This window comes from Haemaphysalis longicornis, unplaced genomic scaffold, assembly GCF_048455015.1.
Source record: "Haemaphysalis longicornis isolate Haplotype H1 unplaced genomic scaffold, Haemaphysalis longicornis Haplotype H1 scaffold_3, whole genome shotgun sequence".
Taxonomy (NCBI): Eukaryota; Metazoa; Arthropoda; class Arachnida; order Ixodida; family Ixodidae; genus Haemaphysalis; species Haemaphysalis longicornis.
In genome coordinates, this window is record NW_027526335.1 from 105,785,375 (window position 1) to 105,811,545 (window position 26,171).

General features: G+C 47.2%; 1 protein-coding gene and 1 long non-coding RNA gene across 3 annotated transcripts in view; both read left to right on the top strand.

Annotated features, from left to right (window-relative positions):
- Nucleotides 1–1,777: 1,777 nt before the first annotated feature.
- On the top strand, nucleotides 1,778–5,813 carry LOC144174983 (uncharacterized). The gene is made up of 3 exons (XR_013323570.1): nucleotides 1,778–1,999; nucleotides 2,873–2,971; nucleotides 5,526–5,813. It is a non-coding gene; the product is annotated as an uncharacterized LOC144174983 (long non-coding RNA).
- Nucleotides 5,814–6,061: 248 nt separating this feature from the next.
- Nucleotides 6,062–26,171, top strand: part of LOC144174982 (sialin-like) — a 52,189-nt gene continuing 32,079 nt past the window's right edge. Inside the window, exons 1-5 of one of the 2 annotated variants that reach the window (XM_077703988.1) lie at nucleotides 6,062–6,366; nucleotides 8,387–8,542; nucleotides 13,196–13,379; nucleotides 17,822–17,964; nucleotides 20,798–20,950. In XM_077703988.1, coding sequence (XP_077560114.1) covers nucleotides 6,178–6,366; nucleotides 8,387–8,542; nucleotides 13,196–13,379; nucleotides 17,822–17,964; nucleotides 20,798–20,950 — 825 coding nt within the window. In that variant the 5' untranslated portion in view covers nucleotides 6,062–6,177. The remainder of the gene's footprint in view (nucleotides 6,367–8,386; nucleotides 8,543–13,195; nucleotides 13,380–17,821; nucleotides 17,965–20,797; nucleotides 20,951–26,171) is intronic. The other variant, XM_077703987.1, reaches the window with a different exon arrangement.

Sequence of the window (26,171 nt, forward strand, 5' to 3'; positions counted from 1 at the left end):
CGATGGAAAACTAGAAATCACAGTTTTGAGGCCCCGGAACCGGTTCGGAACGGTTCCTTCAATTCGTTCCGGTTCGGGTTCAGTTCCAAAATGGCGGAAAAAATACGGTTCCGGTTCAGTTCCGGTTCCGGGCAAAAATTCGGGTTCGGTTCCGGTTTTCGGTTCGGTTCCGGCTCCGGTTCGACACCCTGCTCATGGGTGTTGCATAGCAGCTATTTTGTATAGTGTATAGCGTTATGGAAATCTGATATGTTAGCATTTAAAATAGCTGTGGTGGGGTATAGACAACGCGCGTCGCCGGAAACTCAGTAGTTTTCGTTTGCTGTGATAAGTGGCGCCATATAAGTCCAAGAACCAGGGCAACGGATGTGCGCGCCCTACAGACGTACTCCACCGAGCGCGTACGTGCATCCAGTCACCGAATACGCACGCGTGCACACACGCTGGTGCTTCTTCTGCTGCTGCGAGATGGTGTCTGCTGTTTGTTTCCTCCAGTGTAGTTGGACACATGTTCGTGTGTATGTAGAGCAGGAAAATAGGCCCGTGTTCAGTCGCTTTTAATGAGCTCGAGTAGTCTGCAGGGCGCGAACACGCACACACCAAGATAAAACGGTAGCTGGGGGCAGCTGGTTTATTATTAAATTCCGAGCTTGGCCTGCAGATGAAAATTTAACCATAAACCAGGGAGTTTAACCATAAACGAGCTGTGAATTCCCATCTACCGTTTTCTCTGTCCTCCTCTGAGTCCCCCCACTTCCCTCATCCCTCACTCACACACACACACACACACACACACACACACACACACACACACACACACACACACACACACACACACACACACACACACACACACACACACACACACACACACACACACACGCACACACACGCACGCCAAGAGAAAATGATAGCTGGCACAAACTGGTGAGGGAAAAAAATCCACGAATAGCGCAATGTAAAACTCTGACAAAGTTTTCATGGAAAGGTGGCGGCTCGAATTCACTTTCGTTCTAGGAATTAAGCCTTTTTGTCGTAATTCTTTAGCAATATTGTTTGACGCACTGCAGAGTTAGTAAAAGCGCACTTCAGAGTGCCTTATCCTCGAGCCTCCGCTTGCGATGTTATGGCTACCTGAGCCGGCCTATGTATCGTGCTCGGCGCCTGCGCGAGCTGGATAGGGTGGCGTAGTTTCGTTAAACGAACATTTGAGTCCCAGCTACTGATCGGAGTGGCTGCCTCGTTCGTTGCTCACGCAAAGTGAGGCGGTACGTACACCTGTTACAATATTCACTTCCGAAAATTGTGCGGCTGATGTTCAGATCGTTGTAAAACGTTTCATGGTTGTCGTATTTGTTGATTGATTGATTGTAGGGTTTAACGCGCCAACGCAACGCAGGCGATGAGGCGCGCCGTAGTGGAGGGCTCCGGATTAATTTTGACCACCTGGGGATCTTTAACGTGCGCCGAAACCTCGTGCACACGGGCGTTTTTGCTTTTAGCCTCCATCAGAAAAGCGGCCGCCGCCGCCGGGAATCGAACCCGCGACCTCGTGCTCAGCAGTTGTTGTATTTGTACCGTTTGCGCATAGTATGCTAGAATTGTACTAGAATTTTCTAGTGTAATATAGTTTACGGTTGCGTAAAGCTCTTCATCGTAGTGCGAGCCCAGCGACAACCGTGCATGGAGAAGCAGTTTCGGTTTCGGTTTCGCTACTCGGTGGCGATGGCGATGGAGCGGCAGCACTAGCGCACTCCGCCCGGTCGCTCCAGTCGCTCCAGTGCCGTGGTGCCGTCCCGCAAGCAGTGCGGTCACATGCCTGCGGACTTCGGCAGCAGTTCGTCTGCATATTTAGCGCTTCCCCTATGGCGTGTCGCATTTCTCACTGCTCACCACTGCGACGGCCCAACAGCGCGCGCGATTCCTTCCCCGACGAGCAGTTCGCCGCACACGTGCACTGAATTCGGACCGCCGCCGACCGAGGACAGCTGGCAAGGGGGTGAGTGAGTGTGCGGGGGTCGCATAACAACAATCGCACGTGAGCTTTTTATTTCGTTTCCCGCCGTCCAAGAAGGAGGCTTTTCGTTGAGATAACCCTCAGTCGTGGCGGCCTGGCTGATTGTGATTTGCGGTGTTTCGTCTCTCGAAGTCTTTTCTTCGGCCGCTGCATCGGTGCGGGAGGCGTGGGCATTGCTCCTAGGGTTCTTTGTTTTGTTTTTGTTTTTGCCGGCGAACGTGCGATGGCAGTTGTTCGAGCCTTCCAGGCGCTTGGAGCGGATGGAGGCACGATTGCCGATATTGCCACAACCGGCAATCGAATAAACGCACGGCCCTGTCTCCTTCGATGTTGCGCGGCGGGCTGACTCAGCTGTTACCCTGTCGCTCAACAGCGTTGCGACGAACGTATCTTGCCGCTTTGCTTTTTTGACCTTGCGAAGTACTTAAAAAAAACACGAGAAGTCGGTTCTTGAATAGATAGCCAGCGCGGGTGTGTTTCCGTAAAGCACCCGCCGGAGTGCGCCGTAGCTCGTCGGGTTTCATGCAACACTTGAAGTTGAAACTCCTGTGCTGGAGCCGTGCAGCGGCTGTCGCGCGCTCGTGCTGCCAGATTAGCCGCAACACATGTAGTACAGCTGATGTGCGCGGTTACGTCATTCCGGACCCTGAACCTGCATCGCGCGCCCAGCTCCGTGCGCCTTCTTTCTTTTTGTTTATTTTTTTATATCTGCGAATGGCTCAAGATAGCTCGGAGCGTCGTCTAGCTACCGCGCAAGGAAAAAGCGAGGCGGCGACAAGAGGGAAAAAAATAAGTCGTTCTGTCGCATCCTGGGACGAGTTTCTTCTGAACAGGTTGATCGAACCTGCTTTGCAGTTGTCTCACGGGCTTGCTGCCGCATGCTGGCCTGAGTGCTGGTGCGCGCGGGATTTATGACAGACCGAAAGGGACCGTCGAACAACATGCTGCCAAAATGTGAGTTATTTCAACATGCAAGCTTCTGTACTGCTGTGCTTCTTAGGTCCGTACAGGAGCATTCTTTTAAAGTGCGTTACGTCCAATATCTCTTGGGTTTATCGTTGTCGATAATATAATTCCTCTACACTGGTCATAACCAGCTAGGATGCATCCTTGGTTTAACTATGCCTGTTGTATGGCGTTGCAGTCAAAAACAAAGAAAAATTGCTATATAGTCTGGGCTAAAAGTTAATTTGTGTGATCTGACTAATTACACCAAATGCGCAAAGCATAAAAGGAAGGAGCTGAATTGGCAGTCATTTTGAATGAATATGGCTTATGTACACAACCTGAATTTTAAAATGTGCAAGTTATGGCTCATTTGATCTGTATTTTTGAGCAAATGATGGCTGCTAGTGATGCTAGCCCAAAAACAAGCTGTATTATGCTAGAATCATAGTTTGTTCCAGAATACATGCTGCTATAAAAATGGCCCGCTGGAGTCCTATATAGTAACAACTATAGGCTCACTTGTGTTGTTGAATTTTAATTGCAGCTGGTTTGAGTAATAAATGTTCCCAGTTGCTGACGGACTTCCTCTAGGCATTCAGAACCACCTGCAACTTGTTTCAGCCTGTTTTTTTTTTATTGCTACCAGCAGCAGATGTCTTATCTTCCATTCGAGATTGTACAGCTAGCCTCGATTGTCCTGCAAAAAAAAAAGAAGAGGTGTACAAGGGACCGCGATGGGGTTGTAAACATTGATAACCTTGTGAGATTAAACTCTGGGATGTGTACACTGCTTTCCGAGTTTCATTTTTTCTTTCCGGGTTGATTTGCATGAGAATATTCTTTTCCGACCATCTTGTTTGGCTAGGTGACAGACTCGGAAGTTCATGGAATTAATTGGGAGGACAGATTTATATGCAGTGCATGAACGAGGAAAGTTTTGGTTGAGCATTGCATAGGTGGAAATAAAGGTGTAAAAATTGGCCGTGTATCTGCTCCTTTTTCGTTGCAAATGGCGACGAAAGACGGTAGTATTTCGTCGACATTTGTGAAGTAAATGCCTCCCTTCGCTTTCCCGCTCACGTCTTATGCTGTTCCTCTCCTGTCGCACTCTTCCAAAGATAAACATGTTGGACGTTTGCTCAAGTCAATTAAATTTAAATTTACCGCGTTCTACTGCTCCAGGCCGGGTGCCTTTGCGCCAGTGCTGCCATACGGCGGAGACGTGTGTGAAATCGAGGCAGCCTACGTAAACGTTTTTAGAACCACATTTCCTTACTTCACGTGCATTCCAAGTGGAACGCGGAACCTATCTAGTGGAACCTTTCGTAACTGTTGCTGTTTGATTTCTTAAAATGCCGCCAGAAGTTATAGTGGCACGGGCGACAGCAGGCAACGGAGTAATTTTTTTTTCTTCAGTGGACATAGTATTTAATTTGCTTTTGCAAAAAACAAGCATTCATAAAGGAACACTGCAAATATCTCTTGTGTATTGATTTTCTGCCTCGTATTTGCCTAATGTTTTGTTCTTGTTTAGCAATGTTGACAAGTATGAACATTGCCACCGGACTTAGACGTTTAGATTTGGTTGTGGGCATATAAGACTATTGCGCAGCATCTGTTTCGCTCTGGCCAGCTGACTGAATCGTGTGGCAGACGGACATACAAACAGACAGACCAAAATTTTCCCATTCAAGTAGCCCAAGAAAGACTGTTGTGTTTGAAAACTGACATAGTGTCAGACTACCCTGCAGCCCGTGTGTACGAGATTTCAGCGCATGTTAAAGATCCCCAGGTGGTCGAAATTAATTCGGAGCCCTCCACTACGGCGCGCCTCATCGCCTGCGTTGCGTCGGCGCGTTAAACCCTACAATCAGATCAGACTACCCTGCAAACTACCGTAATGTCCTTGCGATAATTGAGGAGGTGGTTTTGAAGGGTATGTATAGCGTTGTCTCTAGATTTACAAATGAGCAGAGGCTGGAGACTTGCTGGAACATTTAAATTGATGATTACGAGAGCTGAGCAATACAGTATAGCCTGAAACAAGAATTTGACATATCCACTCTTGTGTTTTGACAAGAATTTGACATATGCAAGCAGATTAAACAATCTGCAAACAAACATTGTGCGCTCTGTAGGACGCCACGTAAGTCAAAGGCTGCCTGCGAGTTGCTTGTTGTGGGCAGCCATTACCAATCTTTACCTTTCATCTTCCCTGATGCTAAACCCAGTACAGTGGCTCAGAAGTTGTGCTACGAAGCGCAAATGTACGGGTTTAACTGCCATTTGAAGCGGCTTTCTTTTCGTTTCTTTTTGTTGTAGCACTTCAATCCCGTGTGGAAGAGATTTCATCATGTGCCAAAGAATCTGCTGCTGATAAGCTTCATGCATCATGGTTGTGAAAGGGACCGTTCATTTGCTCTGCCTTTGTATGTGTGTGTGGGCAGAGTTTTCTCTACAGGCTGTGTGCCTATTTGAAGGAGTTTCAAAACGTGTAGCGGTCTTTCGCATCGCCTTTGCATATCTGTCGTCATGTGTGCAACCCGAGTTTCCTCAATAGGTTACGTGCCTGGACGCTACCTCCTTCTGGCCCTTCTGTTTCTTGGCAACACGATCCTGTCAACACACAAATTCGACCTGGGCATCGCGATTCTTGCCATGACCGGCAAGTCGACTGCCGTGGGCAACACCACTGATTTCATGTCGGTCGATGACTGGATGAAAGTGGAGAGTAACGACTCGGTCACCGCTGCGTTTCTCAACATGTCGGAGGCTGTCTCAACGAGCGGTGGTCATCGTGAACCTCAGGCAAGAGAAGTAGTGCCTGCCGCTCACTCGTATATGTAGGTGTAGTGTGAAACACATTACCCACGCATTCTAGATTGTATTCTTTTGAGTAAATTCAGGGTCGGTTGTGCTTCTGAATGAGTTGGTAGGAACTTAGGATATGTTGATGGGAGGCATGTGAGTTCGTGTGCATACAAACGCCATTGCCGTGCCTCCTGAATTCACTCGTAATGTCGTTGCACCTTGTATTGGCTAAACTGCTGTTAGCGAGGTCGCGGGGATGCCTGTACAAACGTACCTGTTTTGGCTCACAGCCGGGCAGATGTCATATTTCGTAGTGAGGGAAAGCAATTGTCGAGTTTTGTATTGATGCCTTTAAGCACACTGTGTGTATCCTTATTGAAGGCGCAGTAGTGGCTCAAGAAATGAAACTTTTGCTGCGACCACATAAACTTTCCTTGCAGGATATTGCCCCCTTGACGACAACAACAGCGTCCACGGTGCCCGTACACGATGCGAGTGATGAGAACACTGCGGCACCAGTGTTTTCGTGGTCAGACTCGGTGCAGGGAGTCATACTGGGCGGCTACTTCTACGGAGTGATCATGCCTCAAGTGAGTCCTTTCGCAACATTTGGGAAGGGGGGTGGTAGAGCAGCTATTTCACTGGTTGATTGGAGCTTTGGAAGAAAATGTGATACAGCGCCAGGGTCACCGCTGAGGGAAGCTCATTCATCCTCTGTCAAGAAACCATCCACAAATATGTCAGCTTTATGGTGAATTTTCGATTTTTGCAGTAACTCGCTTGATTTGTTTTTAAAGGGAGTTGAATTGATGAGCTGGGCTGTAGTGTCATGTAATTTTAGGAATGCTGCTTGCATACTTCTTTGGCAAAAAGAAGGAAAAAAAATTTATTTCTGGGGGGCTCCGACCACGAGCCATCATGTATGGAGATCATGCTGGCAGTTGTTTCAGTAGGGGTTGGTACTTTTTGTGGACAGATAACTTAAGGAGAATGGAGAGATGAGCTAGTTGGTGAAGATCCATGAGCGCAACTTAAGTCCAAACTGACACAGGGACGAGAAAGGGAAACGAGACCTGCGCTTACCATCAACTGAAAGTTATAAAGTGACCTACTAAAACTTTCAGTTGATGGTAAGCGTTGGTCTCATTTCTCTTTCTCGTCACTGTTTCAGTTTGTGCTTAAGTCCAATTCACAGATAACTTAAGTGTCTTATTTGCTCAATTCTAAGCATCCCCCTATTTTGAAGAGCTGTTAGTGCAACTAAGTGCAACCAGGAGCATTCAGAAGCATTATACTGCATGCTTTCAGGTGCCCTGGGAGAATGGAATAATGCATTGAGTGGGAAGTTCGGGTTATGTTGAGGGTGCTGTGAAGTGAAGGCGTCAGATTTGTCAATTAACGGGGCCCGTTGAGTAAAATGATTAAACGCCCATTCACCCACTATTTGAGGAGGTTGTACTACATGCGTAAAAAGTTTGCGTGCTATCTTTAGGGAACCAAATGTGAGAGAGAGTTGATGTTGGCAGTGAACTGGGAGTGCATTATTGTGTTGAGTGGGCAGTTGAGTTTAAGGTGTGTGGGTTTATTACGGGCCTTGGGGAAAATAATAATGCAAGTTCTGAAAGGCATTATGCGCATGCTTTCTGCTGTCGTAAAGAAACTTAAGGCTGCAGAGCTTTTTTGTTCAACGTCAATAAGGGAGATGTCAGGAAAGAGTTTCAAAGTTTGGGTTGACAAAACATTAGGGGGAGTCACCAAATGCATCTCTTGCCCTATTCGGAAATGTTATACGATAGGGGTACAATGTTTGCCCCCTGTCCCAAAGGAACTAAGTGTGGTGCACATTTCAAATTTGGAGGGAAAATGGGGCATATTATCCCTTATGTGTGGTAAAAGTATGAAAGGGGGGACTTACACTTGGAAAAGTTGTATCTGTTACCTGAAAACTGGAAGGTGCAAGTTGAAGCACCAGCTTCGCTGCGGATTCTGAATGCGCCAGTTCTTGTCAGCTTCGCTGGAAGTTGTCTTTTTACACACGTGTTTTACAGTTGTTATTTAACAATTCTTTATACATTGGTAATAATAAATTTCAAGTGCTTGATGTCTGCTTATTTGTTATTATCTGAGTCAGTGCAGCCCATAGGAGATAGGAAGCTTACGAGAGGCCCCTGTGGCCACTGCCTCATTTGGAGAAATGGGGAGGAAGTCACCTGGTTTTTTTGACACTTATCGGAGGTCAGTGACAATCGCGTCTGCCAATGGTTGACAGGTGGAGACGAAGCAGATGACAGGGGAGCGAGCGAAGGCTGCGTGCAAAATACAAGCAAGAAAGGGCGACCTCTGAAAATGTCAGAGTGGCTTCAGTGGAGGTGACATCAGGGCCTCTCCGAATATTTTCTTTCCTCTAGGGTGCGGTCTAGCAGTGTGAGGTTCTTTCTTTATGAAGATTTTAACGCTTTTTCACGCAGCTGAATGCACAGGGACTGTGCAAATATATTTTTCCTCTCTCTGTGACACAACTTGTGGGGTGAGGATTACGTGCAGGGGCAGGTTACATGTGGAAAAATGCGGTACGTCCTTGCATGGCCTGTCCTCCCCACAAACTTGCAGGTCTTGGGTGGCCGGCTGGCCGAGCGGTTCAGTGCCAAGTGGACCCTGCTGGCAGGGCTGTTGGCTTCGTCCAGCCTTACTTCGGCCACACCCTGGGTGGCCAGGCTGGGCGTGGTGCCTCTTGTCGTCCACCGCATTGTGCTGGGCTTCATACATGTGAGTGGGGCCTCACCATTTGGAAGTGCTGACTTTTAGCGTCCCGCCATTTCGGTTTTATGTGACTAGTAACATTTTACCTGACAAATGCTTTTTCTAAAAAGTTGAGTTCCCAAGAAAGTGACCTTTTACTTTTAACTTCACTGTGTCATCGTTTTAGAAAGGGGATCTAATTTTGCCATCACTGTGACCTCCTTTTAGAAAGTGACCTTTACTGTGACCTCCTTTACAAAAGTGACGTCCTTCAACCTTCAACAAGACCTCCTTTTAGAAAAGTGACTTTCGCTGTGATGTACTCTAGAAAAGTGACCTTTTACGATCACTGTGACCTCCTATTAGAAAAGTGACACCCGTAACCTACTCTAAAAAAGTTACCTCTTTCTACCTTCACCATGACGTCCTTTTAAAAAAAGTGACCATTGTGACCTTTTTTTAGAAAAGTGACCTTCCCTGTGACCTACTCTAGAAAAATAACCTCTTTATACCTTCACCATCACTGCCTTTTAAGAAAGTGACAATTGTGACCGCCGTTAGAAAATTAATTTTTTTAACCTTCATTGTGACCTCCTTTTAGAAAGTGACCTTTACCATGGCCTCTGTTATAAAAGAAACCTCCTTTTACTTTTACCTTCGCAGTGGAATTACCTTCATTATGCCAGAATTGCACACCCAAGTAGTACGTCATGCCATCAGTTTGCCAAATCGGTAGTGTTTGCTTCTAGAACATCAGAGCTTTAAGTTTTGTTGCCAGTTTAATTCTTAGGGGATACATGGGTCTTAAAACGATTTTTTTTTTAATATTTAGTTCTATAAACTGTGTAAAACTTGTCAGTCTTGCTGCTTTTTTTCCACTGATATGAAATGTGCCATTATTTTTCGAGTCAGTCAACTACTTCCCTAGATAATTAGAGATAATTAAACTATTTTTGGAGGAACAATAGACAAAACAGTGTTGGTCATCAAACAGTAATCTTCGTGTTTTGCAATACTATGAACACTGGTGAATGCATTGTGGAGAGCAGTTTTTCGATTCATCGCTTGGAGCTAATTTTACAGCTTGTTAACTTGCTCGTTAACCCCAAAATTTGTACGAAAATTGTCCGTCGTCTCTTTTATTGCGAAATCTTACTTGTAGCGAGCTTGTTTGGTCTATTTCTATTTCTCAAGGTGACGCAATGTTGCTCCATGGAAGGGCACACTCGCGCGGCCCAGAAAGAATAGTAGCTTGGAGACAAATGCCACGTTGGGTGGTATGTCTAAATCTTTTCTTAGTGATTGGCTTGTCCAGAAAAAACGAAAAGGTTAAATTACAGCAAATATGTTAGAGAAGTAGTGATGCGAAATTTCGAAGCTGCGATAACTGTGCAACTATTTACAGGTGAAGATATCTCCCTGATAACCTGAAGGGTAGCTGTTTTATCTGCGGTATTTTATGGGGATCGTAATCTTTGCACAAACAAGAAAGCCAGGAACCAAGGCCCGTTTCTACACAAGCACACGTGGTTTCTTTATCGCTGTTGGGAGATAACAGTTTGCCAAATGAAATCAAGTCCACTTTGATGAAACTCATTTTTTTCACCGGAAACAAAGCTTCGCACGAATGGCGGCAATTTCGTCTGCTTAGCGCACCAGCTTTGCGTTTGTTTGCCTGATGTTTTTTGCGGTCTGTTATTGCAGAGCTAGTGTTCCCTTTTGTTTGAACAGTAATGCGGTGATGTTGTGTCAGGCTGCTCTTCGAGTTGCCGACGGAAGCAACTGGGAGTGTCATTCCAAGAAGTGCCAGCCGATATCTCCTTGCGTGAGAAGTGGCTGCGTGATTATTATTACGAGACGCCTTTTCCAGAACCGCAATCAAGGAGCACTCTGCTCTATGTGTCCTGCACTTTCTTATCACTGACTTGAAGAAGGACTTCAAGAGGCGGTTACGCAAGCCTGGTGTAGGGCCTAGTGTGTTCGGTGAAACGGTGCAGAACCTTACGCGAGACGTCGTAAATGACAGCGGCCAGCGTGTCCGCGAGCACGACAATGCCAGCTGTACCCGGTGAGCCAGTTTAGCGCCATCCACATTTCTGAAAACACAACAGCGGGAAATGTGTCTGCAAGCATGCCACTGTGTTCGGTGTACTAGTGACATCCCTTCCACAACCTGAAAGCACTCAGTTGCAAGGCACAACGCAAAAGCGTAAACGTACTCCCTCGAGCGCTTCGTTGTCACGCAGACAACTAGAATGCACAAATGAAGGGGCAGCCAATTCTCGCATAGACGGCGACAGCAACATTGAAGAAATTCAGTTAGATGACAATCTCATCCAAGTGGAATTGAATGTAACAGCTCCCGGTACATTCAATGCGACACGAACGGAAATGGTGTATGCTAAAGGCCGATTCACACGGTGGACAAAATCACTGATTCGGACTGCGGAATGCATACCATGTGATACTACGTCAGCGATTCATGACCTTCGCGAACGGACCGCGGACGACACGGGCTGACAATTCAAGGCTTCATTTCCATTCGTGATTCTTAAGGTGGTAGTGAATACAGCAAATTACTGTGCTTTGGCATGCACAAGGCTGGATAGTCTGGCAACCATGCCTCTCTGCTCTGAGGAGCGGGTGTATCGAGGTCGCTGCTACATCTTTGTTTGTCGACATTTTTATGCTCTTGGGTCCTTCTCCTGCGGGACGCATGCTTGTTTCGGCACGGTAGCACTGCGGTATAGGGCTTTCGCGCCAGGGGCATTTGACTTGTCATCCACAAACACAAAACACTGATCACAGTGTTCGTCAACTGCCTGCCCGGTGGCGATACCAAAATGAGAGGTGAGGCAGGCACGCAACAACTTCTGGAGCTACATCAGAAAGCCGAGAAAGATAGAGCACGTGAAATGACAGCAAAGAATGCAGGAGTTCAAGAAACACAGAACCAGAAAATGTGGGCGCTACATCTTTCTGCATAATATCCATTTTCACGCAGCACATATACGTGATTTTACGCGGCTCATTCTTGTGGCTAACGCTACGGCAATCGCTGCGCTTCGTCGCTTTCTGTCGGTGTACATCTTTGCCGGTACTCTCAACTATTCAAACCTGTTGCGCTTTTAGCCGCCCGCAGACTGTCCACGTGTCGAGAATCACGTCGTCTGCTCGTTTTATCCTTCGTGAGAATGCTTCCTTGAGCCGGACAGTCTACTGATGTCATGCGACGTCACCAGTCGTCCAGCTGCGGAAATGTCCATCGTGTGAATCCCCCTTAAACATTCGCTCAAGACACAGACACAATTAAAGTTCTAGCCCATCGGCGTACTTTGTCCACCGCAAGCGATGACACGTGAGAGAGCGGGCACTGAAAGCAATACATGAGGCTGAGTAGGACAGTAGGCTTAAAATAAGCTGCGCGCGTTCGTGCATTTATAGCAGTAATGTCCGACGCCGAGAAGGTAAACGGAACGTCTACGATAGCATAAAGACTCGTAGGGGCTCTGGCCAAGATAGGCTAATCAAGCTGTCTTCAGTTTGCCTTGAGATGACCAGCGCGGGGCCTGCATTGGCGCCGCTGCACCTTCGGGTGCCTCAGACTTTTCACCGGCCGCCGGCGGACAATGCGGAGGCCAGCTGCTCCTGGCTACGCCATTGGCCAACGGTTCTAGATCTAGTAATGTTGCCATTGGCTGCGCCGCTGGCGTCACGTGACCAAGCGGTACAAAGGTTAGTGCTCTCACACGGCGCCTGGTCACAACACGCGGCAGGGAGCTCTTTATGTGAAAAAAGGCGACGTTCCAGGCATTATTTTTAGGAGGCGTTGGCTAAAAGGGAGGGCCGCAGCTTTGGTGGTGGTTTTAAATCGTTCTGAGCACCCAGGTCTTGCCGTCACGGGGTCACTTTTATGGCACAATTTTTGATCATATATTATTGCCTCTTTTCTTGTGTGCCTAACTTTTGTTTTGCCAGGTGTTCTGTTGTTAGCTGGAGCTGCGTGCACTGTTTCATAGCTACTGCCAGAACCACGTTGCCGTGCGGGCGCACCTGACCAAAACAGTGATGTCGCTGAAGTGCCTGAATGTAACAGTCGCCTTGGCAACTCTAATGCTAGCGTCGTTGAAAGCAAAAATGTTATGACTACAAGAGGCTCCACATAGCTGTTCGTGCTGCAATCGGACATACCCTACATTGTGCCATTGTGCGATTACTGGGCCGTCGAACACCGACAGCGGCAAACAAAATGCAACACCAAAGTTTTGTGTCAGTACTCCTCCAGTGCAAAAATATACCAACATAGCAAAAATTATTCATACTTCATATCGTTAGTAATGAACAAAAAAAGTAGCACATGGAACTTAGTCAATATTTGTTTTTCAGGCTTGTGCTTGAAGTGAACAATGCCTTTCTCCATTTTTCTAACTTTAAGGCCCCTTTTGAAATGCGTAAAATGCATGCACGCCCTCCACTTTACAAGCGCTTATGGCACCTTGCAGAATATTGAGAAGCAATTCCTAGTATTTTAAACGCAGGCGATGGAAACCTCTTTGTTGCTTTTGCTTTGCATGAATATTGCCGTCCATGTCTTCCATTGGACCAGTCTATTACGTGCAGTTGGTAGAATGGTTATCAGGTTATAGATCGCTGTTTGCAATCTTTCCGCGTCCATCACAGGGCCTGAGCATGCCGTCATCGGTAGCCCTGGTGGCCCGGTGGGCTCCGAGGGGGGAGCGTTCCACCTTTGTGGCCATCGTGTTCTGTGGGCGCTACATGGGCATCGTGGTGGCCACCCTGCTGTTCGGCCACCTGTCGACAGTGTCGGTGGTGGGTGGCTGGCCCTTCGCCTTCTACATGTCCGGTGAGAGGCTGCTCCACAAATTGTCACATCGGTGGCTTAATGTGCTGACCCTACACCTTGGTAGCTAGGAGCTGCAGTGTTGTGGATGGCTATGGGTCAGCTTAGGCCAGTTAATCTCAAACAGGAGCCAGCAAAGCAATCGGGAGGGTGGCACAAGCTCCTCACTGTAGATGTAAATCGCCATCACCTTGTGAAATTTTCTTTCTGAGCAACCCATAAGGCCACAGCCAGCTTTGTCCTCATTTGAGTCCTCATTTGCATTTTGCTTGTTTAGATTTTTTCAGTTGTTTCCAGTGGCCGGCACTGCATTTGATCTTCACTTTTCGTCGACTGTTTCTGGGTTCTGCAAGCTTGCTCAATCTGCCTTCGCCGTTGTCGCATTGTTTTTAAATTCTTTGCACATCATCTCTCCTTGTTGACCATGAGGGCTTGCACACGAGCTGCTGTGCATGTGACTGCGTGGTTAAATGAAGAAGTTTTGTTTTCTACCGTACCATCATATTCACACTGCTACACATGATAGTTTATTGTTGCAGCAGCGGCTGTTGAAGAAGCTTGCTTTCCTGGTGCTCGCTTTGCTGGCAGACAGACAAATTTAACAAACGACAACAACAACAACAAAAAGAACAGATCCATCTCTGGTATTTGCTTTGCACAGCCACAGCAGCCTTTGAAACAAGGATGGCAGGGCTTCCATTCTTGCGCCAAATGCGCCAATTTGCGCCAAGGCAAATTCTCTGCTCCAAACTGATATAAACACAAAATATTGCGCCAGTGTGCTCCAAAATGACTGCCTGCATTTTTTTGTCAGTTGTTACCGCCCCCTGGCGGGTGTACCGAAACAGCTCGAGAATGGCGGGCCTTGTATGCTTCTAGGCGTTGCTCTTCAGCGCCATTTGTCGCATTTGTCACAGGTACCTAGAATAGTACACTCTACAGGTACCACTCGGTACACGTGCGGCATAGTATCGCGTTAGGCCGGGTTCAGACTATTGTCGCAACAGTCGTAATATCTTTAAATAATGACGTCATTTCACGTCTCAGCCAACTGAACTGCATGAAACGCCGTTATTTTACGTCCATAGCGCACGATATGGCGCATTGGCAGAACGGTTGCCCTGGGCGCTCCCTGTGACTCGCAGCTACTCAGTTCACGTGCGGTTGACATGTGTATTGTTGGAGGAACTGTTTGTGTAGCATAATTGCGGCCTCCTTACCTTGCGGTTGGACCCGGACAGCGGTCTGCGTGCACAGATGCAATGAAGAAAGTAAGCCTTTGTGAATGGTATGTTCGCAACCTTAGTGCGAAAGCTTATACCGCTGTTAAGCGCGAAGTCATTCCCAGTGCACCTGTCACAATTAAGGCACGTGCGAATGACACTCACCGAAAACGCGCACTCATATGTATATCGACTTCGGGGCGCATTTCGTGTAGTCCTGCCCGTCGAGTAGCCTAGTCATTGACTGTAACCTAGTCAAGTCTGGTGTGATTAGGAGGAACATGGATGATGTTGAATGTGGCCAGGTGCTCCTTTCTGAGGCTGATTCTAGCCTTGCCGAAAACATGGCCAAGCTGGCAGCTGTCAATGAAGAATTGCAGAAGCTCTAGGATGCGGTGCAGTGGGGTCTTCAGTTTCATTTTAAATAAACAAGTTGTGATCATCTTGTGACTGTGTTCAGTGTCCTAATTTGAGACATTTACTAGTTTTTCTTAAGCAGCAGTTCATTCTTGATGCAACGCATTGTTACTTGCGATTTCCCTCCCAAAAACCCTCCTATATGTCTCTATACAATTCATAATTTATTGCTCTAAAGTGCTCCAAAACTTGAATTTGGCTGCTCCAAAAGTGATCCAAAACCTAAATATTTGTGCTCCAAAAATTGCTCCAAATTGCAATTAGTCAGTAGCACCCCTGGGATGGGAAAAGGGGGTCATATGCATCATATTTACAGATAAGAAGCGAGCAATGTTGTCTAAGGAAAAAAGTCTTGTGGCTGGCATTATAGCTTAGATAAAATTAAAAAAAAAGAAGTTGGGCAGCAGGATATTCAATGCATAGAGTACACAAGTCAGCAGTATTGGTAACAAATAGGATATAAAGGAATGTGAAGTAGATGGACATGAAGAGATGGAAAAGAGGAGCACTTGTGCTAAAAAAAAATGCATTGAGTTTTTGTGGGTGGTAGGGGGGGAGCATGCCCGAAGTCAGTGTGGAAAGTTTCTTTACTCTGCAGTGGAAGATTACCACTAGCGAGAGTTACGAGGACACATTTGATAGGCTTGCTTTTGTGCACCTTGCCACATACACCAGGATGACAGTTAGATGAAGGACATTTATTTAGGGTGAATTTGTGCCCAACAAGACTAAAGACACCAGCGTGGTGGCGTTTGCATTATGAAGCCCTGCTTTTAAAGGGACACTGAAGTGATATGTAAACATTGCGGGATTACTTGAGCAAATTGTAGTCCGGAGTCCCCAGGCCATGTTACGACCACTGTGGGCGCGTTTACGCGATTTTATTTAGTAGAAAAATTAATTCGAAAATGCTGTCCTCCTCTCTTTACGCTCGCCCATTTTCTGTGGCGTTTTCGTGTGACGTCGCGAGGAGCCGAGCTCGCAATTGGCTGCGCTACTGCACGGCTCCCCGGCCTTCAGACAGAGTCAGTCGGCCCAGCGTTTCGTCCGCCGGCCGCCGACGGGTCGTCACAATTCGTTCGCTCAGCTGAAACGAAGCCAGGACACGTTTGTGAATGGAAAAATGGGCCTTTCTTTACTTGGTTAGTTTGTACACTGTATCTAGCTCCAAGTCAAGGTCGCTTCACACAAGCGCTGCACAAGCGCACATGCGACGCTTCGCTGACTGGTACGCCAGTAGGAAAATATAAGGCCTCTTGAAGGCGGGAGAAGAGTCAGCGAAGTCAATATAGGTACTAAGGAAATAAAATCAACAGATATTTTTACCGTACAGCGTAAAAATAGGGTGCGGGAAGCACTTTTTTGCGCTGGGCGAACAAGCACAGCGGTGAGCAGCACAACTACGCATCTGCGAACGCTTTTCCGTCTACGAAATGCAATTGCTAGATGTGAGCTATTGTGGAAACTCGGGGGACGCTTATTGCACGAGCGCAATACAGCAAATAGTCACCTAAGCTGCTTGAAATGCCAAAAATAAATAAAAGTGTAAACTTGTTGTACAATATATACCTTATATTACCAAGTTCGGGGGAGCCCGTCCCGTGGCCGAGTGGTCTGGGGCGCTAGGAATGTTGGAGCAAGTGTTTTGCAACTCACGAGTTCGAGTCCCCATGGGTACGGGCTTTTTTTTTTTTTTTTTTAAGTTATCTTTTTCGTTTTCTGCCGATGTTTTCTACATTGAGTTCACCTTTTCTTGGGCCGCAACGTTCATGGCTCCACGAACTAGTTCACAGAACGCGCGCAGGCTGGCACTGGCGCGCTAGCGAGTTCTCGTTGGCGTGCTGTTGCAATAAGCACCGACTGCTTGCGGGCAGTGGGCACAGGCGAGAATGAACAGACCCTTGGCCTGGTGCGAACACGCTTTTTACGGTACAGGCATGAGTGAGGCAAGCTCCAAATATGGGGGAAAAGCGCATGACATTTGGGCGTCTGCGGGTACGCGGAGGGCGTCCATGCACTGCGTAGGAATGCTACGATTCCAAGCTGTCCTGGGAGGCTTATCTTTATGCATTTTTACAGCTGACAACATGGCAGAAACACGGTACGATGATTACTGAGTTATTGAGAATGCCCATCCAACAACGCCACCGGTTGTGTTTTACAGAACCGAAACCGAAACCGAAACTTGTTTGGTTGCTTACCTTGGGCATCGTCCAATCACGGTGCCCGCTCCTCCCAATGTCACAGCTTTAGTTGGTGCGGCCGCCGCAAACCGCGCATGGTAGTTTTTCTTCTTTCGCGCTTTGTAAAATAATTACCGATTTGTCAACCGGATAAACAATGAAAAGTGTGCTAATTTGAGCCAGTCTACGCAGTGAAAGCAAAAACGGGAGCTTGACAAATTCACTTCAGTGTCCCTTTAACTACCCCCCATGTGATGTTCCCCTCATACTTTCTCTTGAGTTGTCCCATGGAGCCTTAGAGCACTTGCATGGCCCTTTTTGCAAGGCTAGGCGGGCATGTGCCGACACGATTGACATTTCAGTTGGGAGTGCACGTGTCAATATTTTGGCGAAAAACAGTGCCTAGGTGAGGAAAAAGAAAGGAAATCATAAACACAGGCACTCGTGTTCATGATCTCCTTTCTTTGTCCTTGCCTAGGCACGGTTTTTTGTCAAAATATGCAAAAGAACTGACTAGCCCAAGTTCAGACCTTGGCCTGGTGCTGCTCATCCTGAAATAATAGGGGTTCCCATGCCTGTGCACTTTTCCCCCCACATGGATGCCATCCACCCTGTCCGACAGGGTTGCTGGGCTTCGTATGGCTGGTGCTGTGGTACTTCCTGGCGTTCGATGACCCCGCCCGTGACCCCAAGGTGACCCCGTCAGAGCTACGCAAGATCCGAGCATCCAGCAGTGGGAATTCATCTCACAAGGCAGATGCAGTGGTAAGGGAGGCTGTCCCTCTGGTTTCAGAGCTTTAAAGAAAAAAGGGGCTCAGTGCTGTGGTAGGTCTTTCACACTGGCCAGTTTTTTGGGGGCGAGCTGCCCTAGGGGCTGGGGCTGTTTGCTTCTCCTGTCGTCATAATCGTTGGCTCATGTAGTCACAGTACTAAAACACTGGGAAACTTGTGTGTGCCTCACACTAGAACATAACGCGTGGTAAAAAAACACCGAGACACTTGTTTACACCTCCCGCTAGAATGCTTCGTAATGCCTACTAAAAAGACACTGGGACACTCGTTCATGCCTTGCGCTATAACGCTTCGTGCTCCAAAGACACCAGACTTTTACAACGAAGCTGTGTACCGCTACCCACAAACGGTTTCATCTCTGTTGGCAAAAAAGCCAAGGTGCCAAGAATACACTTGTACGCCGCATGCTTCACCCCTCCCCAAGTTTCACGTTAGTGGAGATAGCCAGTGATTTTTTTGTTGTGAAGTTAATAGGTTGGGGCAGACACTTGAAGGTGGATATGTTTGACGTAATTTTGTGGGCTCAAACACTACACAAGAGGACAAAGCAGCTTGTGGGGTAGCCAGTGTTTCGTAATTTTCTTAAAGCTTTGTGCTTCTATATTTCCTAATGCACAAACACTGACAATTCGGAACAAGAATACAGAAGCTCTAAGCAAGCTCTCCTCAATTAACCCTTTGAGGGTCACAGCCGTACATGTACGGCACCACTTGTATCTTTAAAAAGCGCGCCTTTTCCGCCAACTTCTCTTGCTTGGCATGTGCTGCCACACTTTGGAAATACGTCAAATTTTTTTCTTGCGCCGATGGCTCTTCTTATTTTTTTATGATTTGCTTCAGCGGCGCGCTGGCTATCGCTTGCGCATCCGCTAACGAGGGGGCACGCTGAGTATCGCCCACCGGGTACCCGGGCGCCTCTCGCTTTTTGCGCCTGCCACAGACCAAAGTCGCCTGATGAGGCTCTTTTATCGTTTTTTTTGTGTGTGTATTTTACGAGTGGTGTGTCGTCTATCGCTCCCACATCCGGCCGCGCGCGCCGGCACGCGGGGACGGGGCTGGTTTCGTTATCGTCCTCCGGGCGCTTCTCGCTTTTTGCGCCCGCGAAACTGATGTCTGTCTGATTTTGATTCACTCAAAAGGTGGCGGCTTGTTACTCACTTGTTTTTATTTAGAATTTTTCTTGTGTAACGCCATAATAATCCACATGTATGTAACAACACAAATGATTTTTTTGTCACTTTACGGTCACCCAAAAAAATTTTTGATTATTTTTTCTCGATATAGATTCGTCTGTAGAATTTAAATCAGCAATAAAAAAAGTCGACCCTGGGGGGACGCATTTGGCAAAAAAATTCGACCCTCAAAGGGTTAAAAATATTAAAAGCCACCTCCGTGTGGCATCTCGGGAAGGAGCCAGCAGTGTAAATAAGATGCTTTGCAAATGGCATTGGCTTACCTTGCAGACAGCAGAGGGGGAAGGACTGCGATTGCGCAATGATCCTGATCGAAGTAGCAGTGTCGCTGCTATCCTCACCTCTGCTCTGCACAAAACTCTGGTTGCTAACTTGCATGTTTGCGAGATGCTGACAGCACGTCATTGTTCCATGTGTGTGATAAAAGTGGGTTGCTATGAAGCAAGGCCAGCTATACCCACTTGCAGAGCCATGTCCGTGCTGTCGCCTGTCTGTGGGTGACGTGGCCGGCCGGGTCTGTCAGTGACCCCATGAAGTTGCACAGATAAACACACCACCTCGGTGTTTGGTGGCAGCCCCCCATGCTATCGGCGGTAGCTGAACATCACACATAAGAGCTCTTGGTGCTTTGCCATATCTCAACCTCGAGAATGTGTGGAATTTTTTTTGTTTTGTCTAAATGTTACGTCGATGATTATGAGTCATGGAAAGAAAGATGGCTCATGGCACACCTTTCAGGAGGATGGTGTGAGTGTTAAGGGCTGTCTGTGCTGGCACATTTTTTGTACTATATGCAAAATTCGTTATGATATCAAAAACTCCTGGCTTAGCCAAGCCAGCATTGCTTCAGTGTAGTGGCTGTAAAGTGCCCGTAAAAAGGAAACACTGTGGACAGAGAAAAAAAAAACAAAAGATTGACACTCATCCCTGCTTACACAGCTAGGCTGTCACAACAGTACTTATGAAAGTGATGTTACAAAATAAGTGTTTGAGGTGTTAAACACGCCAAAGATACATACACTTGGGCAGGCTATGAGGTGTGTCGTAGTGGAGGGCTCTGGAATATTTGGCCATGTGGGGATCTCTATTGTGCACTGAAATCTTGACACACGGGCGTTTTCGCTTTTTGCCTCCATCAGAAAAGCAGCCACCACAGCCGGAATCAAACCCACGTCTTTGGGCTCAGCAGCCCAATGCGTTAGCCACTGAGTCAATGAGGCGGGTTATTATATAAAATTGATGACAATTTTGAATTGAAACTTGACAGTAATTTACTTACGAGCACATTGACGGGGGCACTGTCAAAATGAGTTCTGGAAACAAAACACGATTGCTTGTGATGTGTAATTAGCATGATTCGGAATCAGTTAGCATAATAAAGCTTGGAAGGACTGCTGTTGTGTCCAAGTCAACAAACGTGAAAATTTACATTCCACGTCAGTTTGGTGATGCGGCTGGAATGGCTTGAAAGCAGTAGCTTCTCATTTCTATGGAAACTGTGGCTGATAGTTGATGACTGTGGCTGATGACTGTACCTGCTGTGATTGATCTGAGGCACCCGTCTGTCTGTCCCCCTTCCATTCCACTGTTGCCCCCCCTTTTGGTTCCCGTAGAAGCGGCAGCCCCTGCCCTGGTTAGCAGTGCTGAGGTCGGCTCCCGTGTGGGCCCTGGTGGCGGCCCGCTTCACCAACATGTGGGTCTCCATGCTGCTCTTCACCAAGCTGCCTGCATACGTCGAGGCCGTGCTAGCACTGCCACTGAACCAAGTACGTGTGTTTGTGCATTAAAACGCAAGTTTAACTCATTAAAGGGGCTGCTCTGTCCAAACAACAACAGTGCCAACTTGTTCGCAAGCTTCGGACAAATAACAGAGATGTTGTCACAAGGCGGAAGCCAGAAAATGCATATATTACAACTAGAAATACAGCTAGCAAGAGAATGTTGTGTACAGTAGCAAAAGCGTTCTTCATCTTCCTCTAAAATGCATCCGCATAGAACATAGCCATATCTGACGTCTTGTCTGTCATCTTCAGTTCCTTTTAAAGGAGTACTGACACCAATTTTCGGCGTTACTATTATTGCACAGTTCGCTTCCTTTACTGAGCAAAATACCCTGGGTGAAATACCCTGCGACGCGAAGAACGTACTTTAATTGAATCTCATTTATCGTGCCGATCGAACAGCATGCGGCGCGGCACTCAGAAAATCGACATCAGCGTGACATCATCCCATGGTAGCCAAAAGAAGTGACACGGACAGCGCTCGTCAAAAACTCGTGACGTCACTTCACGCGCGCGGCCCCGCGAGCGGCGAGCGGGAGCCAGCGCATTCACGAACGGGTGCACGTAGCCAGAGTTACAGGCATAACTGCTGCCCAGAAAGGCACTGTTGGCAAAAATAAAGTTCTACACACGAGAAAGGAAGCGATAATATGGCTCGGAATCGCAATAGAAGTCGCCATCAGGACTTTCATTGAAAGCGGTCGTCGAATTTCCGCCGCAATGGTAGGCCTCGTACCTTCAGGCAGCTCAGCCGTTCAGCTCCGGCAGCAGCGCGGTCGAAACAACGCCCCACCGGCCTCCCCAGTGTTTTGACATCCTCACAAAGCGGTGAGGTCATGCCGGGATTCTGTCGTATACGCCTTTCGGGATGAAAGCACAGGAATTTGAAACAAACGATTTTCAGGACGTTCAATGTAAATAATTATCGCGCGCTGAAGTATTCAAAGTGCTGTTTCGGGTTCGCCAGACCATTAAGCATTGATAAAAGCAATAAAAGTGGAACATAAAATTTTCGTGTCAGTACTCCTTTAAATTGTCCCGTCAGATGACCCCCCCGGATGGCAAAACGCTGATTTGGCGATCGTTAAAACAGTGGAGAATCATTCATATAGTAGGGCTTAAGTTGGGCCACGTGAACACTGTGTGTGTGAGATTGGGCAGGGGAGGACAAGTAGGAGGAGGAGGTGACATTGGTGACTTGGCGCAAGACATGGTAAGGTCCAATGTAATGGTACAGGAGCTCAGTAGAAAGACCAACATGGCGTTCGGGTGAGCACAGCAGCGCCAATGAGCCAGATGGGAACTAAGTGTTGGAATGACGGTGATTGTACAGAGACGTCTGGTGGACTTGGGACGATGCGAGGCGTGCTTGAGGGGTCTGACAAGCCAGGTCAGCATGGGCGGTGGTGTCACTGGTGTACTGGGTCGTTGAAGCTGTAGGAGGTGGCACAAGCGTGCCTAAGGGCAAAGCAGGTTCTCTACTGTATCGCATGTAGAACAGTGAGTAGCCAGTCGTGTAATGATGAGAGGAATTAGAGGGAATGCAAATGGGATGCACGGCAATCGTGGTGATTGGTGGAAACGTACATCGAAAAAGCATATTGATTGGTCTGTGGGTCTGGCCTTTCGGTAAGACCGTTCGTTTGCGGATGGTAGGCAGCAGTCAATTCATGCTTCGTTGAGCGGGAGTGAAGGATGTCAACTAGGGGTGTGGGAATGCCGAATAGTAACTTTCGAATGAAATGTCGAATTGAATTCAGAACAAAAGTTGAATATCGAATCGTGTATCAATTTTTATTAGGGATGGGCGAATATAGATTTCGAGGTTCGAAGCGAATTCGAAGCGAATAGTGATTTGGTCGAATAATTTCGAATCGAATAGTTCGAATAGTACACATTGCAAATCACAAAGACAAATGAGCAACTTGTGACCTGACTAATGTACACATTTTTTTCTAATAATTAGAACTCACGTAGGCACAGCATTGTGTAAAACTATTACCAGTTGAACATTTATTGCAAAATCTTACACACAGCTTTCCTTTGCTGTATTCACAAGTTTTCATGAAGAAATGACTGTTGCGCCACATGCTCTAGGTGCAGCAGTTTCCGCCGGCTGCTCATTCACAAGTTTAAGCGCCGCCTAGAAACTCGCAGAGTTAAGCGCCGCCTAGAAGCTCCGCTAAAAAAAGAAGTATTGTAGCCACTAGTATCCTCGGCCGTAGCCAAGCAAAGCGCAAGTGGCTGGCCGCCATTTTGAATAGGCTCGCTTAGTGCGGCGTACTGCCGCGCTGTGCGAGCCTATTCAAAATGGCGGCATGCCTATACAAAATGGCGGCCTGTACAAGTCTGCTGGCTTGGTGCCGCTATGTTCGGAGCGGTGTCGTTTCAGTGCCGCCTTTTTTTTTTAACTTAAGTGTGCTGGCGGCCGAGAGCTTCGTCGAACCTCTAGGCAAGGCAGCAACATCGGCAGTGCCAGCACTGATAATAGAAATGTCCGCGTCGGTGGGTCTTGAGCCAAGCCTGGGGTAACTCTCGGAAAGCTTGACCGAAAAGCTTGGCTTTTAGCTGCCTATTCGGGAGCATCGAATAATTCGAAAATATCGAATACCCGCATTCGGATCGAAGCGAATAACGAATAGAGAGCTATTCGATCGAATATTCGACAATACCGAATATTCGCCCATCCCTAATTTTTATATTTGCAGGTCTCGATTTTTCATGGGTTTTTGTGCAAAAGCAGAAGCTACTTCGCATGTTCGAAAGACATGACGTTCTTTTTCATTCCTTAGAACACACTTTTCAGCTCGCATCGGCGGTACTCCAGGAATCCAGAGTGGGCACGATACGTATTTGGGGGAAAAAAAAAAAAAAAAGAGAACGACTTGCACTGGACTTGCTGTACTGCAATCATAGGCGACACCTCGTAACTCAGAAGCGAGCACTTTGCAGGCATGAACAATAGGACGCGAAAAGATGGCATAACCACACAGTAAGGCACTTCAGAAGCACATAAATAGCGTGAAGCGTGAATAATACGTAGCGAAAGGAAAGCTCGCACTACAGTCGCTGTGCACAAGCCTGCATTATCCACTGTGGTCAAAAAAACAAGTAACAAGTAACAAAGTAAAAAAACCTTACACCAAGTACACTAAAAACAACCAGAACCATTATTGATTTTAAATTAACGGAAGCGCTGTCAAAACGGCGGCGGTCTTTACTGGAAACTGCCGTGACATGTAAACATCCGGTCACGGAATTCAATATGGCGGCCAGAGTTGACGGCGACGGCTCAAAAAAAAAAGATCTTATCGACGCAATTGCAGATTACTCCGTGCAGCGGGATAAAATTTACGGCCTCTGCAAGGTGCGCTCATCGAAAGCGCGGTTTGGATGAAACTTGCCAAGTAGACGTGCATTAGTATGCGCCGACGTGTCTCGCTTTTGCAAAGCCATGGAACATCTGGGAACTCCACTCGAATGTTCGAAAAATCAAATAGTAGATATTTGATTTACGAATCGAATTATTCACGGAAGTACTATTCGATTCGTATCTTAATATTCGAGTATTTGCGCACCCTAATGTCAACAACAAGTTTAGACAAAAAATTGCAGCTTCGGTCAGTCAAGAGCTATCGAGGTGCCCCATTGTCAATGTCGCAACATCAAAAAAAAAAAAAAAAAAATGAAGCAGTGGCTACCCGGCCAATTTCGGGCAATTGCTTTCTACGACATCACAGAATATTGTTTGTGCAATTGGCGTCCACCTACAACTCCAAGAAACATGGCTGGGCAGTTTCAGTAGTGGGGCCTCTACTAATGGAAGTTACGAGTGCACGCGTAAACATGGAAACACCAGTGTGCACTGTGCACACTATGCCGCTTATAGCTGCACAGCCACCCGGCATGTTGGCCTTGCACTGGCTAACTGGCATAAGCGAGGTTGCCTTCTGGGGCTCTATTTGTCAAGCATACCCAAGGTTTCACAAAACGAGTGCTGTCAACCGTAACAAACATTATCCAGGCACAAATCTGGTCAAAAACAACGCGACGGGGAACAACGGTCGGGAGCGGAATGGTGGTGCCACCTAGCAAGACTGACAACAAACAAGGTGTTCCGCCATTCGCTGGAGCCCTAGTCCTCATACTTACGTTAGCTTCAGTATATTTTGTATGCATGGCCCCTTAACTCTTTCACTTCGGCGCCATAGGTAATCGGAAGCCGGCTTCTGATCATTTCAAATCTCCCACAAAATCTAAAACCCGCGCTCCACAGACAACTATCGCCATCTGGTGTGTTCATTGGCAACTTCTCTTTCAGTTTTGGTTTCATTTGTTTATGTGTCGTGTGTGGTGGCGGTGTAGCAAGAGAAATTTGAACCGAAGGTACAGGGGATTAGGAGGAAAATGACGCCGGGTTCACACCGCGCCCCGCACAGTCGGACTGCTGTAGCAAGCACTTCGGCAGCTCCTGCTGTTGATTTTTCTGATTCCAGCAGCAGTGATGGGTCAAGCAACGATGTGGGATATTCAGATTTCAGTTTGGACGACGAAGCTCCGGTTCAGGTGCTTCGCACTTCAACAAGCGCTGGCAGGTAATTTCGTTGTGACTCCGCGCTGTATTTACAAACAAAACGTGCTTCTTATCTGACGACTGCGGTTTTACTTTTGTGTTTAGGGTCTCAACAACGTACGGCCAGGATATTTTGCCAAATGCACCGCGCCGTATCGCGCTATCACTTTCAAGATAACCTGGCGCTCGTGTCAGATTAGCGCTGCAGGGCGATGCGCGACGCTTCTCGAGAGCGCTGGATTTTTTTTCTTGTTTTCTACCCCCGAACTGATTAGGATTTTGTGCGAGAACACAAAAGAGTATGCTTGGATGCACATTTTACAGAGACTCACTCACCCTTCAGTGCCTTCGCGGCGTGGCACAGCCGTCAGTTCCGCTAGGTTGACGGGCCCTCAAAAATCCAAAACTTGGTGTACACTTCTGATTTATATATTGAATCATAGCCTAGGAACGCAGGAACAATTTGTACATCTTAAAATTCCTGAAATAATTTTTAGTCTTGGTAAAATTGCCGATTTGTGTTTTTCGTATACTTTTCTTGGGGGATTTTTTCTGATTACTTGACAAATAAACTGTAAGTAATCGTACCTTTAACAAAACTGCTGCTTTGTGTTTCGAAGAGCAATCTATGAG